Raw genomic sequence first — 17717 nt, forward strand, 5'->3', positions numbered from 1 at the left:
TCTGCCTTCAGCTCAGGTCATGATCCTAGGGTCCTGGGATGGAGCCCAGTTCTGTGGGGTGTCTGCTTTTTCCTCTCCCTGCCCCTACCCCTACTCATGCTCTCTCTTGCACATGCTCTGTCTCTCACATGAATGAATAAAATCTCAAAAGCGAAACAAAAACAAAAACCCCACCATGGTTCCCTTCAGAATCTGCTGTCACGCTCAATATCCATTAGCATGGCTAGTAAAGTGCTCCCTGGGATCCTCAGGAATTCGACTCTTCCAGAACAGCACTGTGTTCCTATGACCACCCTGCCTACTGTACCAATTTTGTTGTGCAGAGGTAGTTAATTAGGACAACAAGCCAAACTGAAAGTAATAGTCAAGGCTTTATTCACTTACTGTGATAACATAACCCAAAAGGGGAAAAAAAAAAAGGCACCAGTTCCTCAATGTTCCATTTTTCGAGTGGAACAGTACCAGGCGGGGGTCAGGTGGTTGCAGCATAGACAGAATTCACCTCACTGCAGAGGAGCACTGAACCAAAGGCTTCTGCCTCTTTATGAACCCATGGAAGGAGAAGGAAAGAGGGAAAGACACAGGAGTGGAAAAGTACTGCAAGCAAAGAAAGTGCCTCAGCCAACCCCCTAGATAAGAAGGTCTCGGTAGAGAAGCCTAGGAGTGCTCTAGGTAAGGCCTCCAATAAGGAGGCCTCCAAAGGAGGCCACTTGACATGTTAGATATGCACGTGAGCCTGGGTAGCCTCGGGGCCTGGGTCTATGATTACAACTCGCTCCAGAGACTGCAGTGCACTAGCTGTGCACCAAGTCTGGTGTGGGGAGAGCAGCTTCCCCCCAAGGCCTGCCAGGAAAAGCCTTGCAGTTACCTACGATCAGGCCCAAAAGATACACATAGGATTATGGTCTGTCTGGAGCTGGACTCCTCACCCACCTACCTACTATAAGCAAGACTTTCTGATTAATGGTATGGTACTATAAAAACAAACATACAGTATGGTTACTAAATTCCAGCACCTGCTCAATTGTGATATAAGCAGAAAAGCTAACAAATATAATGAAGAATGATAAAACAGAACAGAGAACCGTCAGTAAACTCTACTGAGTACAACCCCACTTTGTACATCTAATAGCACTCAGGACAACTTCTGAAACAAAATTAGTGCCATATGAACACCAGTCCAGTCACGAAGGTTTCTATTATTAAAACAGATTCAAGGAAACATTTAGATAACTTCAGAGTTTAAAAGAGTTATGATACCATTTAAAATACATATATACTTACGATTCATCTAAATCTTCTACAAATCCTTTGCAGAAAGCCATATCAAGTAAAAAAACTGAAAAAAAGGGGGGAAAAGGACAAAATGTTTACAATAAATACTGATTTGCTGTTTCACACTACATGCTTAGTCATCTATAAAATGTTTTTTATTTTTTACAGTCTACCATAAAATCCATCACTGATCCATTCCAAGGCACAAACAATGCCTAAGCATATGTAGTCCATTGCTTTCCTATTCACTCTGCAGGCACCCAGGCTGTGACCCGCGAGGTTTAGGCTAGTAAATCTGAAACACACAGGTTCTCTTTCAACATAATTTTACTCTCATCATTTTTTTTCCCTTTTTCCATTCCAACTTTTTTTTTAAACACAGAAATAATTCTTCTTTAATTCTCCAGCAGTAATTATCTCCTCCTCTGTATAAACTCCAACTGCAATTCAAAACACTAAGTTTAAATTTATTTACATATTTATTTTTCAACTTCATAGGCAGAAGCAAAACTGAGCGACATCTTTAACACTAACAGTTCTCACAGCCCAGCACACAGGGGGAACCAAAAGGCTGCGGAGGAAGTGAACACACCACAGTGAGGACCAGGGCATTCGACGCTGGCAAGAGGAGGCTGAGAAAGGCCACCACCTACTCTGATCACTTCTCACACCGCACGGTCCGGCGACCTGATCATGACCTGTCCTTGGCCATCATGATCTGTCGCTGGCCATACCCCCCCCCCCCCCCCGTGGGTAAAAATTCTTCGGACACGACAAGAGTCAGAACCTAAAGCCAAAGCAAGGTCTGGCCACAAGCGAGGCTGGTGGAGCCTTCACGCCTATGAATGGAGTCAGCGCTATTGAAACTTCCTGCCACACTAAGCAAAGAATCAAATGGAAGACAAGCGCATCCTTTTCTGGCACTGGTCCCGGCACATCCGCGTTAGGGGAAGGACCCAGAAGCGGGGTATATTTCGGAGGATCCCAGAGCCTCTGTGAAACCAGGCGGGAGACCTGTCCAGGCCCGACCCCACCCGGGAGAGGGTCCACGCGCGCGCCCGTCCCATCGCCCCCACTCTCATCGCCCCCGGGCGGCCCTTACCTGTGGCGCAGAACCGCAGGCCGGCGCCGCGTCTCCCAGCTGCCATGCTTGCTCCAGGAGAGCAGCAAAAACCACGGAAAAGAAGGAGAAAAAACCGGCGGCCGCTCCTTGCCCTCCCGGAAAGGGAAGCTGCCCGGGGGCGCGCAAATGGGAAGCCCCGCGCAGAGGGCGGGGGCGGGGCAGGCCGGCCTCCGCCACCCTCTCAGGACCCCTCCGGCCTCCGCCTGTGAGCATGCGTAGAACTGCGGCGCATGCGTGGAACTTGGGCGCTTGCGCAGTCGTGTCTTCAAAGTCTGTGTGCTTCCCGCTGCCTGCGGGAGCGTGGGAACCTAGCGAGGGGGCGCCTTCCTGCGGGGGCGGAGCGGCGTGTGGAGTTGGGGGGCGTTTCCGGGAAGTTACATGCCAGCTAAATTTAGAGAGCAAAGTGAGATAAACTCTAACGCGGTTTGAAGTTTAGTTCTGCGGGTCTTTCGCTTGCAGCTTCTGTGCAGCGAGCGATCAAATTCGTGAGAAGAGGTGGGTGTCAGCGTGTGTAGAAAGAGGAAGACTATGGATGTGTGAAGCTCCGTGTGTTTTTTGGAATCTTCTTTGACCCTGTTTGCGAAATGAGATTTCTGCTCTGGTAGTAAGCTCTGTTAGTGCGTTTTTGCCAACTAAAGGAGTCCTACCTTAAAAACTGTTCCTCTTGGAACCTGAAAAGGTGAAGTTGATTATAAAATTCAAGTTTTTGACGATTCGTTCCTATTTTCTGATTCCTTTTGATAAGAGTAAATACTATAAAATATTTGCTGCTATCTTCACCTACACAACACATAATATTTATAAAAGTGATATGTTTTTATAAGGTGATTCCTGCTGTAAGCACCACATCTGATTTAGGTGACTTTTTTTTTTTAAGATTTTATTTATTTATTTGACAGACAGAGATCACAAGTAGGCAGAGAGGCAGGCAGAGAGAGAGAGAGAGGAATGGAAGCAGGCTCCTTGCTGGGTAGAGAGCCCGATATGGGGCCCGATCCCAGGACCCTGGGATCATGACCAGAGTCGAAGGCAGAGGCTTAACCCACTGAGCCACCCAGGTGCCCGATTTAGGTGACATTTTTACAGGACCCAAAATATCAGAAGATTTAGATTAAGTCAATTATTGAACATGTGTTATGAGAACAGAAATGGATTATGATGTCGGCCAGGTCATTGTGGGTTCAAAATTCCAACAGGAAGAGATCTCGGAAAACTCTATTCCTGAGGACCAGAAGGTTGAATTATGATCTGATTAAGAGCAAGCCCTAGATTTCACCCATTTAATGCATACACCATAGTATCCATTGTGGGCCTTCAACAGATTCAAACTTTTTTTTTTTAATTGCGTGTCTAGTCTATTTTGAGTTTAATGTGCATAAATATTTAATCCTCCTATAGGTTCCCAAAGTAGGAATTACCTAGATCCAGGGGCTCAGAAAAGGTAATTTACTGAATAGCTCCAAATGACGGAATTGCGATTTGAAACAGTTTGAGACCCCACAGCTGCTCTTTTTTTAACCCAACACTGCCTCACAGATCTCTTTCTGCTTTAGAATGCTTTCCCTCCCTTTTTCTCCCCCTTTCAGTCACCCCATTGTGGTTAATGTTACAAATGTTTGATCAGCCAATTTCCCTTGGAGTTATGCTGGGTTCTTCCCAATTTAAGAAAGGTATTAACTGTATGATTTTATGTACATAAGTTTAAAATCAGGGAAATTAATAGTGTTGGAAGGCAGGGTTACAGGTAATGTTTTCTTTCTTGATCTAACCCTACTACACAGATTGGTTCACTTTGTGAAAATGCATTGAGCTCTGCCCCTACAGTTTGTGAACTTTCTGTATATATACTGTAACGATGAAGGTTTAAGAGTAAATATAGCTATAAGTTTTTTTAACGGAAAGATGATCATTATATGGTGTTTAAAAGTGCTTTCAAATTGTACTAAGCATCGTTTACCTGGAGTATTTGATAAAACACAGTTTCTGAGTACTCCTTTCAGAATCTGGCCAGTAGGTCTGGATTTGCATTTCTCACAAGTTCCCAAGGTGATACTGTTGCTCTGCCCTGAAGATCTCATTTAGTGTTGAAGGAAAATAAATCCAGAAAGTACCATTCATTTTTAGATTGCTTTGTGTAAAATACCTAAGGTGAAAAAAGATCTAGAAATAAAAATCAAGGTTTTTTTTTTAGTAGTTATTTTTCCTTGATGACGTGTAATAGTTTTATTATTAGTATTAAATGATACTTTAAAAAAAAAGTCTCCGTTTTAATTGAAAATTTGGTAAATATTAGATACAACCCACATTAAAGAAAGGTCTCTGGAGTTCTTACTGTCTTTTTAAGAGTTTACAGAAGTCCTGAGAATACAAGTTTGAGAACAAAGAGGACACTTATAAAACTCTGTATTAAATAAGCAGGGAACACATAATGTAGCATACATTGAAGAAAATTACAGACCTAGCACATCATAAAGTAATTTTCAACAGATTGAAAAAAATGTGGTATTATCAGTGTGTGTGTGTGTGTGTGTGTTTTAAGATTTTATTTGTTAGAGAACAAGCAGGGAAGCAACAAGCAGAGGGAGAAGCAGGCTCCATGCTGAGCAAGGTGCCTGGTGTGAGACTTAATCCCAGATCCCTGGGATCATGACCCAAGCCAAAGACAGACACTTAACCAATTGAGCCATCCAAGTGCCCCATCAGTGTGTTTTCTGACCACACCACAGTAAGATTATAAATGTATAAAAGATAAAAATATCCCCTAAATCTGGAAATTTAAAAACACTTCCAAATAACATCTTTGTAAAAAGTAATAGAAATTAAAATACGCTTTTAGAAGTGAACCAAAAAAATGTCTATTAAAGTTATAGGATGAAGCAAAATCTGTTTAGAGAAATTTACAGATGTAAATATCTTTTTATTTTAGAAAGAAAAAAATGAAAATTAGTTAACTATTCCTTTAAGAAGTAGATGAAAGGACTTTAGAAGAAGAATGGCACAAAAGATACACAGGGATGTTCACTTTATTTGCCAAAAACTGCACTGAGAACATAGCATGAACAAAAGGGACCCTGGTACAGTTTACTTCCTAGTAGGCTGTAAGAGTTAACCACTTTAAGACTTATATATTTAAGACATACATTAATATTATATATTAGGTGGTGTTCTAAATGCTTTATATGTTAACTCACTCAGAGAGGGAAAAAGAAAACGTTATAGTAGACTCAAAAGAGGTCCCAAAGGGTGTTTTTGAAGCAAGCAATAAAATAGACAAATTTCTTGTTTTAGTGAATCTTGAAAGAGCACATGAGAAAGAAAGAGGAAATGAGAAAACACCTAAAACATCCAGAAATCAGGGCCACCTTCCGAGAGCCAGGCTGAATCATCCTTCAGGCCCAGAGGAGGGGAAGTCAATTCAAGGGGAACCATTTCAGGTAAGAGAACGCCTGTACACATCTCATGTTCCCTTTCTATATACTGATCCTTGAAGCATAAAGCCCCAGTTCACTGACTCGGAAAGGCAAAAAGAAAGTGAATCAAGACCCCCAGTCCCACTGCAACTTTCTAGCCTAAAACAATCTCAGGAGGAGAATGGGAAACTTTTTTGAAGGTAAATCTAGTTCAGAATTTTGTTAATACTAGGACAGAGTATGCAAATAATTGAGCTGTGTTTTCAACTTAATTAGATCTTTTATACAGATGGGGTTGCTAGAATTTTCATCCAGGCACAGGGGAAGAATACCCACACCGTGAAATATAAAAAGATTATGTTGCCCTTTTGTTTTTTCAGTGTAATTGCATTAATATTAGGACCAAAGCATGGACATAGATACAGATATCAGGGATTAAAGAGATAAGCAACTTTAATACAGTATAGACAAAAAAATTAAACAAAATCAAAGAAATTATAAACAAAAAGTTATTTTTAAAATGTTAAGAAAATATAAATTTACCAAGATCAATTCAAGAACTAGAAGGGTAAAAGGATAACCATGAAGGAAATCAAATCAAAGTTTGAAAGTGTCTCATAAAAGTTGCTAGCTTTTATGAAAAAATCTGTTAAAAACTCTTCCAGAGAATTAAAAAAAAAAAAAAATAGAAAACACTCCTCAATCTGTTCGTTAAGGCTAGTATAAACTTGGTTTCAAAACCAGAGGAAGCATTTGTGGGAAAGGAATTATACAGGTCAATTCATTCATGAACAAAAATGCAAAAAATTCCAAATAAAATGTTATCAAACCAGATCTAGCAATGTGCCAAACAAAGGTTAAATTAGGCTTTTTCTTCTCAGAAAAACCAAGTGTGGATTAACATTAGGGGGAAAACTTTGTGTAAATTTTCCACAGTACGTGATAAAAGATGAAATTTATGTTACATTTAAATAAATGCAGTAGAATAATTTGAATTTGATGCGTATCAACCTTCCATCATAATAGTAAACCAGGACTAGGGGAACAACCCCCCAGCATAGTGCTCTGTTCAGGTTAATTTCTAGCAGTCCTGGAGTCAACCTGAGCTATTTTGCTCTAAAAGTTTCCCTCTGGCATTAACCTCTGTTTGCAGTACCTGAAACACGCAAGCACACGACCACTAATAATGTTGCTTTTGTAACCTTGGACCCAAAGAGTTTTATGGTGGTTTTAAACAGCCCGTCAACATTGTTTATTGCTAAGAGTGAGATTGATGACTTGTATCTGGTCTTGATGAGAGCCCCCTCAGAGAGGGCTCTGCTGTTGAGGCTGCTTTTGTACCAGGAATTTGCATATTAACCAGCAAAATATTAGAAAACCCAGGGAGACTCTTGGGCTGTCTTTTTGCAAAGTGTCTTATGCATGTGTTGGGAGGGGAGGGCCTTAGAGGAGAGAGAAAGTGCTTACAGTCATGAGCATTATAGAAAGTAGAAGACAGAAGCTTGTACCAGGTCTGCACCAACTCGTGCAGCCAGACAGCCTTTGGCAATGATCCAAATTCTTACATCAACATTGTTGTTGTGTTGTATCCATTTCCTCTAATGAGTAATAGATTTAAGTATTGTTATTTGGGGTCAAACAGCTTTCTTACATGAGCCCTGTATTAGTACAGTTGTCATTACAGATGGGATTGCTTGGAAGACTTCTGACTCATTCTTTGCTAAAAATATGGCTCAAGCTTTATTTAGAAAGAAGAAAGGATTCTGATAAAGAGGATGGGAAGGAAGCATTGATGCAGAGGTGGTTGTCCAGCTGCTCTTGGTTCAAAGTAGCACAAACTTACAGAGAGTAAGACTTTCCATAACAGAAATGACAACCTGAATTCCAGGAGCTAGCAGAATTAGAGGGCAAGTTCAAATTGATGGCCAGTTGGCTAAATCAGTTCCTAGTTGCCGCTTTCAGTACGAGCTAAAGTGAGTCCAGCATCTCCTGTGGGTCAGCTTCAGCCTCTCTCACTAGCAAACAGAGCTCCAACCAAAGGAACGTGGGCACTATAACTTCTGATGGGTTGGCGAAGCCTGTGAGAACCACTACAACTAAGAAGGTAATTCAAAAAAGGCAGTTGATGATGGAGGAAAGCAATCAAGTAAGGGATTCTTCGGTAACACAGTGGAGGCCTCTTACAGACTGTCAGCCTGTCGTAAGCATTGTCCTGATGATCTTTGCTGAGATGGTTACTGAGAGTTTTAGATCAAATGGCGGTGACTCTGGTTCTGAATACTGGAGAGGATGGTTTGTACTCATCCTGGATCCTCCTCTGGCTGCCATCTTCCTGGGGAGAGTTCCAGGAAAAGTCTTTGCTGATTTGAATGGATTAAGGCAGGGAGCTACTAGAGAATAGTAAGTCCTCTGGGTATCTATTCAAACTGGAAATGCTGTGCTGTGCTGGACAGGCTATAGGACACTGAAATCAGCCCCACAAGGGATGTCCCTCACTCACTATGATAGAAGGAGCCCTACCACCGTGGACACCATGTGTGGCACTGGTCTTAGACCTCAGAGGAGGTAAAAGAGGCAGTTTTTGGATTTCCTGTCCCAGCTTCTTCCGAGGAGACTTCAGGTTAATTACAAAGGTTAAAGTTTTACAAAGGAAAGGAAGTCGAGGCGAGAAAAGGATAGGAATAAAGAACTTCTGCAACTCAACACCAAAATCCCACAAATAATCCAATTAAATAAGCAGGAGACATCAAGAGAGGTAGTTGTGTTTTATTGGATTCTTTTAAAAGTCTGCCAGGGTTTTAGTGGACACTTCACCAGTTTCCCCTCTTTCTTTTAAAAAAGATTTTATTTATTTATTTGAGAGAGGGAGAGAGACAGAGAGAGAACACAAGCAGAGGGAGAAGCAGGCTCCCCACTCAGTACGCAGCCTCACGTGGGGCTCAATACATTAACAGATATTTCTCCGAAGAAGACCTACAGATGGCCCACATACATAGGAAAAGATGCTCAATGTCATTCATCACAGAAATGCAAATCAAAACCTCAAGATACTACCTCACACTTGTCAGAATGGCTCAAATCAAAAACATAAGAAACAAGTGTTGGTGGAGAAAAAGTAACTGTGCAGTTCTCTGTAGTTGACCTGGCAAATGCTTTTTCTTCAATATTACTTGCGGGAGAACATCAACAGCAATGTGTGTTTGTGGGGAATGGTTTCCAATATACATTTCCTTCCAGGATGTTTGAACTCCCCTGTGTGCTCTCACAATCCGCTGAGGCAGATCTAGTGTATTACAACCCTACGGTGTTCCATTGAGCTTTATTGATGATATCATGAGTATTTTCTGAAACTGAGAATCAAGATAATAACAACTTCCTTGTAATCATAAGTCATATGATTGATCAAGGATGAATCAAGTCACCCTGTAAAAGATCCAGGATCTTGTATGGACTATAAAGTTTGGGATGATTGCATGGACTAGAGCGTCTTGTGTTACACTGCAGACCACGAATAATAGAATGTTCTTGCTCCCTGCCCTCTAGACTAAACAAGCGTCCTAACAGCTAATTGGCTTATTTGGCTTTTGGAAAGATCATATCCCCCATTTAAGGAGACTGATGGGTTCAATCCATTGAAATCACCTAGGAAAAGTTCATATTTGATTGGAATCCTGAACACCTTGGAAGGAGAGATGCTGTAACCCAAGCTATCCTGTTTGGAACTTAAGTTACTGCTATGAAATTGTGCACCACCACACACACCACACCCCTGACCCCTGCAAATTCAAATGTTGAAGCCCTAACTCCTAGTTTGATGGTGTTTGGAGATGGGGCCTTTGGAATGTAATTGGATTTAAATGAGGTCATGGGGGATGGGATTAGTGCCCATATAAAAAGCGAAAGAGATCTAAGAGCTCTCTCTTCTGATGCATGTATGAACACAGAAAGAAGGCAGCTGTCTGTAAGCCAGGAAGATCCCAGCCATGCTGTCACCCTGATCTCAGACTTCAAGCTTACATAATTGTGAGAAATTAATGTCTGTTGTTTAAGCCATCCACTCTATGGTATTTTGTTATAATAGCCTCAGCTGACCCAAGTAGGTGTTAATGCTGAAATGATACTCAAAATGTCAACCACCTGCTTTCATGCTGACTCACGTCTTTGGCAAAATCCCATAATCATAGTTAACAGTGACAATTTATCTGATACTACTCTCTGGTATATTTCTTTGAAAGACAGTTACTAGCTAGTTGTTGGGCATTTACTAAGACAGCCCCATTAAGTGAAGGACAACATTGTATCAACTCCTGAATTACCCAAAAAGCATTCCAACAAGGAGAGAAAGTCAAAAGAAGTTCCATCATAAAATCAAAATACTATAGAGGCATTCCGCCATGGAGTACAGTGGGACTCAACATATTCACGAGCAAGTAGCCTATTTTCCGCTAGGGCCACTGAAAAGCTAACTGAAGACTTGCCTATTGTTATTACTGATGCATCTCAACTTCCACCAATTTCTCAAGGACATATAGGAACTGACCTGATTCACAGATGGCAGTTCCAGAATGGTGTGTCATGGCTCCATGGGGAAAGCAGTAGTTCTGTGCTCAGCAGCTAGTAAACTCTTCGTGGAAGGAAGCTAAAGCAAGTTAGCAGCCCAGTGGACCGAGTTACAGGTCCTGTTCCTCACAAATGACATATTCCTACAGTTGGGTGCATATGGCACTTGGACTGTTGTTTATGACTTGTAATTTGGTCTTTAGTGGGCCATAGGTAACTGGATGGTAAAGAGACCCCTGTGTCAGTCAGGTGCCACTCTGTGGAAATCACTGTGGCAATTCTGAGTGCAAATCAAAGTAGAACCAACTCACATTTCTCAAAGGACTCCTAGTTTCTGTACGTGACTGGAATCAAATTGATATTTGCTTCAGTTCTATCTCTTAAAGTGGCTAAGTGGGGCCATGTAAGGACATACTGGAATTCCAGCCATGAAGATAGGCTGATACCATTGATCTCAGCTGAAGCTCCAGTCTTTAGTGGTGTTCACAACAGGAAAGGCAACATTTGCCGTTGTTTCTGGGGAGTATTCCCAAGAGAGAAGGACCTGCACATAGCATGCTTTCCTTATTCCTTCAAGAGGACTGGAATGGAATGTACGGGCATGAGACATGTTCGTGATTTGGCTCTGTATACTTGCTTGCTACTACTACCTGAGGGTTGAACAACAGAAGCAAAACTATTCAGCCAGTTTGGTCCTCCTAGTTACAGTCTTAAGGTCAAGATACAGCTGTGTACCAGTTGCACCAACGCTATGTTGCAGCCGTGCTACTGTGTTATCCCCCGGGCCTTAGGTCCAGTCGGTGTGGCTTGGAGTAGGCAGACCAACCTCTCTTGCCTCCTGCCTTGAGCAGCCGCATTAGTTTACATCAAAGGGTCTTAAAAACATGATCAACTTCTATGGGCTTTTCTATGCTCAAAGAGTTAGGAAATACTAGGATACGTAATAAAGATCAATAACTTAGATCAAACATAGTTGTTTCCTTTTGAAGATATATTTATTTATTTATGAGAGAGAGAGAGAAAGTATGGAGGGGAGAGGGAAAGAGAAACTCAAGCAGACTCCACGCCAAGTGCAAAACCTGATGTTGGACTTCACTACCCTGAGATCACAATCCGAGCTGAAATCAAGAGTCAGAGGCTTAACCAGTTGTACCACTCAGGTGCCTCGATATCAAACATTGTTAAGGGTTATAAAAAAGGAAGGATTTCCTTTAATATTAGGAATCAGATGAAAAATTTATTAACATACCTATTAAGTATTGCACTGAAAATCATGGCGTGGGTAGTAAAATAATGAAGAAAGAGGGATAGCAGAAGGATGGCAAGAAAAGGAAGCCGTGATTAATCATAGATAAGACTATTTATATTGAAAAATTTAAAAAATTCATGTAAATTATTAGCACTAGTAACGACTTACCAAAGTGTGTAGGTATAAGAACATTATACAAAATGCAAATACATTTCTTTAAAAGAACAATAGAAAAAGTATACTTGATTTTATTTTATCTTTTTAAAGATTTTATTAATTTGTTCGAGAGAGAGAGAACATGCGCATGAGTGGACAGAGAGGCAGAGGGGGTGGGAAAGGGAGAGAATCTCAAGCCCACTTCATACTGAGCTCAGAGCTTGACACGGGGTTTAATATCACAACCCTGAGATCATGACCTGAGCCAAAACCAACACTCGGATGCTTCATCTACTGAGCCATACAGGTGTTCCAGAGAAAACACACGCTTTAAAAACAGGTGAGCCTGGTGGTGGGTATTAAGGAGGGCACGTATGGCATGGAACACTGGGTGTGCATAAACAATGAATCTTGGAACACTGAAAAAAAAAATTAAAAAACAAAACAAAACAAAAAAAAGGTCATTAATATTAATAACAAAATATCTCTTCTAATAAACTATCTAATAAACTTATAATAAACTAATATCCCTTCTAATAAACTAAGGATATGTGACAACCATATGCATTGTAAACATTACTTAATTCGTCTGAAAAAGACACCAATACATAGAGAAAACACTTTTTTTTTTTCCATTTTATTTATTTTTTCAGCGTAACAGTATTCATTCTTTTTGCACAACACCCAGTGCTCCATGCAAAACGTGCCCTCCCCATTACCCACCACCTGTTCCCCCAACCTCCCACCCCTGACCCTTCAAAACCCTCAGGTTGTTTTTCAGAGTCCATAGTCTCTTATGGTTCGCCTCCCCTTCCAAATTTTTTTTTTTTTAAATAAACATATAATGTATTTTTATCCCCAGGGGTACAGGTCTGTGAATCGCCAGGTTTACACACTTCACAGCACTCACGATAGCACTTACCCTCCCCAATGTCCATAGCCCCCTCCCCCTCTCCCAATCCCACCTCCCCCCAGCAACCCCCAGTTTGTTTTGTGAGATTAAGAGTCATTTATGGTGAAGAATAAATGAGAGAAAACACTTTTAAGGGATAGAAAACTCTGTATCACAAAGATATCTCACCTCCTACATTGCTTTTGGACTCAAAGACATGTTATTAGAAATCCTAAGAAGTTTGACATGCTAATAAAAATTCATATAGAAGAGCAAATACCCAAGTATATCCAAACATTCATACAGAGAAAGAATAAGATGAGAAATCTATTCTGCTGGACATCAAAACTTAAAGCCATAATAATGAGGATGTTATGGTATTGTCTAAGGGATAGGCGTATTGAACAATGAATTCAAATGGGCAGCTCAGAGGCAGACTCATGCGTAAATGAAAACTTGGCATGTGACAGAGGTCACACTGGAGAAGACAATATATTGCACTGAGACAGTATTCATAAAGATGAAGCAATTGATTTGGATCCAAGTCTTACACCACTGACAAAAATCAGTTCCAGCGAGAAAGAAGACAAATGACTAGGCAAAATAAATATAGGAGAATATCTTCAATACTTTGGTGTAGAAAAAAAATTCTTAACACAAAACTTACTGATCAAAAGGAAAGGATTGATTGATTTGTTGAGAAATGCCATAGAGAGCTGGATCTGTTACGAGCAACATACACAACAGAAAGAGTAATATTTTAAAAATGAGAAAAAATGTAAAGCACATAACATAACAATAAGTAAAACATAGTCTTCAGACATTTTACAGAAGAGAAAATACAAATATGAATATACAAAGATGCTATACTTCATTAAATTGTGTGAAATTCAAAATAAGACCTCACTAGACCATTTGACTTTCATTTTGTGTGTGGTTGTGAAACATTGGGAAGTCTCAGATGCTGTTAATCTGAGGAAAATTTATACTTATGAATGCCATCCACCTAAGTTTTTCTTGGACGTTCTAATAGTATGTATAAATGTGAGATTTCATCTAAATTAATTCCTTGAATGACATATTTAGGATTAGATTCCAGGCTACCATTATAATAGGTCAGATGTTCTTACCTATTACAAATATAGGAATACAAAAAATATTAATGCTCTGTTTTCTTTTTCATAAATGTATCTATATTTACTTCTAAGTTTCCCTCGGGTTAAAATGTGCTAACCTAATTATGGCAGTCAGTTAATACTCCACTTAATTAGGTTACTCACCTCTAGAGGGTTATCCCCAGAGAATAACTTAGATTCTTGTCTGTGACTGAAAAAACACTTGAATTTTATTTTTAATTATTATGCCAATTTTTTTTCATAATTTTTAGCACAGGAGTTACTCAAGTGATAATTCTCTCTTCTTATAGAAGTCTGCAGCTTCACCTAGGATAAGCAGCTGAATCAAACATTTATATCTGTAAATATCTTTTACCCTGAATTTTAAAGACTTTAAAACATTAATGCAATCTTAGTTCATTCGTATTCTTTTTTTAAAAGATTATTTATTTATTTGACAGACAGAGATCACAAGTAGGCAGAGAGGCAGGCAGAGAAAGAGGAAGGGAAGCAGGCTCCGTGCTGAGCAGAGAGCCCTATGCCGGGTTTTCGATCCCAGGACACTGGGATTATGACCTGAGCCGAAGGCAGAGGTTTTAACCACTGGGCCACCCAGGTGCCCCAGTTCATTTGTATTCTTAAAAGCATGCAAATCTTACTGATTTTAATGATAGCAGATTGATTATGGATGTTATAGATCTTCATCTGACTTGATGTTACACAGATAAGGCCATTCCTGAGTCAGAAGGTGTCTTCTAAATGATGTATATAATACCTGCTAGAATCTGGGTCATTCATCAGTATGTAAGTGTGTCAACAGTACTAAAAGAACTGACTAATAAGATCCAGTAGGAATATATTCCGATCTCCTGATTCTCTTTGGTGTATTTAAAGTAATATTTATCTTTGTGTATAAGGACTCAGGACTCATTAAACTAAATTTAATAGATTTAGTATATTTTAACTATAATCAGTATTCTATGGTTGATGCTCATATTGTCATAATCAAACCTCTATAATTTGGTTCCTGTGTCTATTTGATCTGATTTCACTAAACTTGGAATGATGCCTTGTCTTCTGATAAAGAAGTTCTATACCTCTTACACCTTCCTTCCCCAGTCATGGAATCATTATCCTTCCAAAAAACCCTGGCTCCTTTTCACAGAAAATCAATTTTAGAAACTATAGTCTGGGTTTCCCATTCACATATTAGTTTGTTTCCCCCTGAGACTCTGTTGACACTAGGCCAGTTCAGTGGGCTGAGGGAGAAACAGTCTTCTTAATAATTACGTATACATTATATGTGTACAGTTGACCCTTGAACAGCATGTGTTTGAACTGCACAGGTACACTTACACAGGGATTTTTTTTAATAACTGCAACACAATACTGTAAATGTTTTCCTTATAATTTTCTTAATAACACTTTCTTTTTTCTAGCTTTATTATAAAAATACAGTATGTAATATAACACACAAAATGCATGTTAACCAACTGTTTATATATGGGTAAGGCTTATGGTCAACAGGTTATTAATAGTTAAGGTTTTGGGTAGTCAGAAGTTATATGCAGATTTTTGACTGCATGGGGGTTGGTATCCCTAACCCCTGCATTGTTCAAGGTCAATGATATGTGGACATATCTAACTGTTGTGTAATATGCTACATAGCAAGTTCAGTTCAGGTCTGTATCAGTTGTCAAATTCATTTGGAGGGAAACTCTTCAAATAGAAAATTGTTTTTAAGATTCTGAAATACCTGAATACCATTTCCACATTAGCAGAAGTTCAGAAAATTAAATGAATCTGTGTAGTCCATTCTTTTTTGGGAGGAAACATTTTTTTAAAATAAACCTGTGATTAGATCTCACCCAAGGAGAATTTATAGTTTTCCAGATTTAAATTTTAGTGTCTACTAAATATTTCTTGTTATTTTTCTTTCAAATAATTTCTCAATCCTTGACTTTAATATTTTATTCCTCTAAGGAACTTTCTCCATTTTGATATATATTCATTTACTCAACTGTTCAAGTTCAGAGAGTGGAAGAGTTGATTTTGATAAAATATACTGCTTCAGGGGAGGAATCTTGAATCTTTTTTATGTGGGCCAGTTTGAGTATACTAGGCTATGAGGCTTCTGTGGGAATACCTTGTGTATTTTAAGTCTTTCTAGGGTGGACCCAAAGAATGCTGAGGAAATAGTAATCAAACCTTGCAGTCATATTCTTTTAAATGGGTGTTTGGCATTTTCTTTCTTTCTTTACTATTTTTTTAAATTTATTTTTATTTGTTTATTTACAGCATAACAGTGTTCATTGTTTTGGCATCACACCCAGTGCTCCATGCAGTACGTGCCCTCCCTATTACCCACCACCTGGTTCCTCAACCTTCCACCCCACCCCACCCCACCCCCCGCCGCCCCTTCATAACCCTCTGGTTGTTTTTCAGAGTCCATAGTATCTCATGGTTCATCTCCCCTTCCAGTTTCCCTCAACTCCCTCTCCTCTCCATCTCCCCATGTCCTCCATGTTCTTTGTTATGCTCCACAAATAAGTGAGACCATATGATACTTGACTCTCTCTGCTTGACTTATTTCGCTCAGCATAATTTCTTCCAGTCCCGTCCATGTTGCTACAAAAGTTGGGTATTCGTCTTTTCTGATGGAGGCATAATACTCTATTGTGTATATGGACCACATCTTCCTTATCCATTCATCCGTTGAAGGGCATCTTGGTTCTTTCCACAGTTTGGCGACCGTAGCCATTGCTGCAATAAACATTGGGGTACAAATGGCCCTTCTTTTCACTACATCTGTATCTTCGGGGTAAATACCCAGCAGTGCAATTGCAGGGTCATAGGGAAGCTCTATTCTTAATTTCTTCAGGAATCTCCACACTGTTCTCCAAAGTGGCTGCACTAACTTGCATTCCCACCAACAGTGTAAGAGGGTTCCCCTTTCTCCACATCCTCTCCAACACACGTTGTTTCCTGTCTTGCTAATTTTGGCCATTCTAACTGGTGTTAGGTGGTATCTCAATGTAGTTTTAATTTGAATCTCCCTGATGGCTAGTGATGATGAACATTTTTTCATGTGTCTGATAGCCATTTGTATGTCTTCGTTGGAGAAGTGTCTGTTCATATCTTCTGCCCATTTTTTGATATGATTATCTGTTTTGTGTGTGTTGAGTTTGAGAAGTTCTTTATAGATCCTGGATATCAACCTTTTGTCTGTATTGTCATTTGCAAATATCTTCTGCCATTCTGTGGGTTGCCTCTTTGTTTTGTTGACTGTTTCCTTTGCTGTGCAGAAGCTTTTGATCTTGATGAAGTCCCAAAAGTTCATTTTTGCTTCTGTTTCCTTGGCCTTTGGAGACATATCTTGAAAGAAGTTGCTGTGGCTGATATCGAAGAGGTTACTGCCTATGTTCTCCTCTAGAATTCTGATAGATTCCTGTCTCACGTTGAGGTCTTTTATCCATTTCGAGTTTATCTTTGTGTACGGTGTAAGAGAATGGTCGAGTTTCATTCTTCTACATATCGCTGTCCAGTTTTCCCAGCACCATTTATTGAAGAGACTGTCTTTTTTCCATTGAATATTTTTTCCTGTTTTGTCAAAGATTATTTGACCATAGAGTTGAGGGTCCATATCTGGGCTCTCCACTCTGTTCCACTGGTCTACTTTTTTTTTTTTTTTAAGATTTATTTACTTTTTATTTGAGAAAGCATGTGAGAGTATGTGTGTGTGTGTGTGTGTGTGTGTGTGTGTGTGTGTGTGCATTGGGGGAGGGGCAAAGGGAGAGAGAACCTCAAGCAGTCTCCCAGCTGAGCATAGAGCCTGACGTGGGGCTCCATCTCATGACCCTGAGATCATGGCCTGAGCCAAAACCAAGAGTGGGACACCTAACTGACTATACCACCCAGGTACCCCTATTTGGCATTT

General features: G+C 40.0%; 2 protein-coding genes across 2 annotated transcripts in view; one reads left to right on the plus strand and one right to left on the minus strand.

Moving 5' to 3' along the window:
• Positions 1 to 2609, minus strand: part of TMX3 (thioredoxin related transmembrane protein 3) — a 43910-nt gene extending 41301 nt beyond the window's left edge. Inside the window, exons 1-2 of the mRNA XM_046024322.1 lie at positions 2378 to 2609; positions 1285 to 1339 (exon numbers count right to left, since the gene is read on the minus strand). Of these exons, the coding sequence (XP_045880278.1) occupies positions 1285 to 1339; positions 2378 to 2423 (101 nt within the window). The 5' untranslated portion in view covers positions 2424 to 2609. The remainder of the gene's footprint in view (positions 1 to 1284; positions 1340 to 2377) is intronic.
• An 18-nt stretch (positions 2610 to 2627) lies between these two features.
• Positions 2628 to 17717, plus strand: part of CCDC102B (coiled-coil domain containing 102B) — a 211368-nt gene continuing 196278 nt past the window's right edge. Inside the window, exons 1-2 of the mRNA XM_046024324.1 lie at positions 2628 to 2893; positions 5687 to 5832. The gene's annotated coding sequence lies outside the window, so the exon portion shown is untranslated. The remainder of the gene's footprint in view (positions 2894 to 5686; positions 5833 to 17717) is intronic.

This window comes from Meles meles, chromosome 12, assembly GCF_922984935.1.
Source record: "Meles meles chromosome 12, mMelMel3.1 paternal haplotype, whole genome shotgun sequence".
Lineage (NCBI taxonomy): Eukaryota > Metazoa > Chordata > Mammalia > Carnivora > Mustelidae > Meles > Meles meles.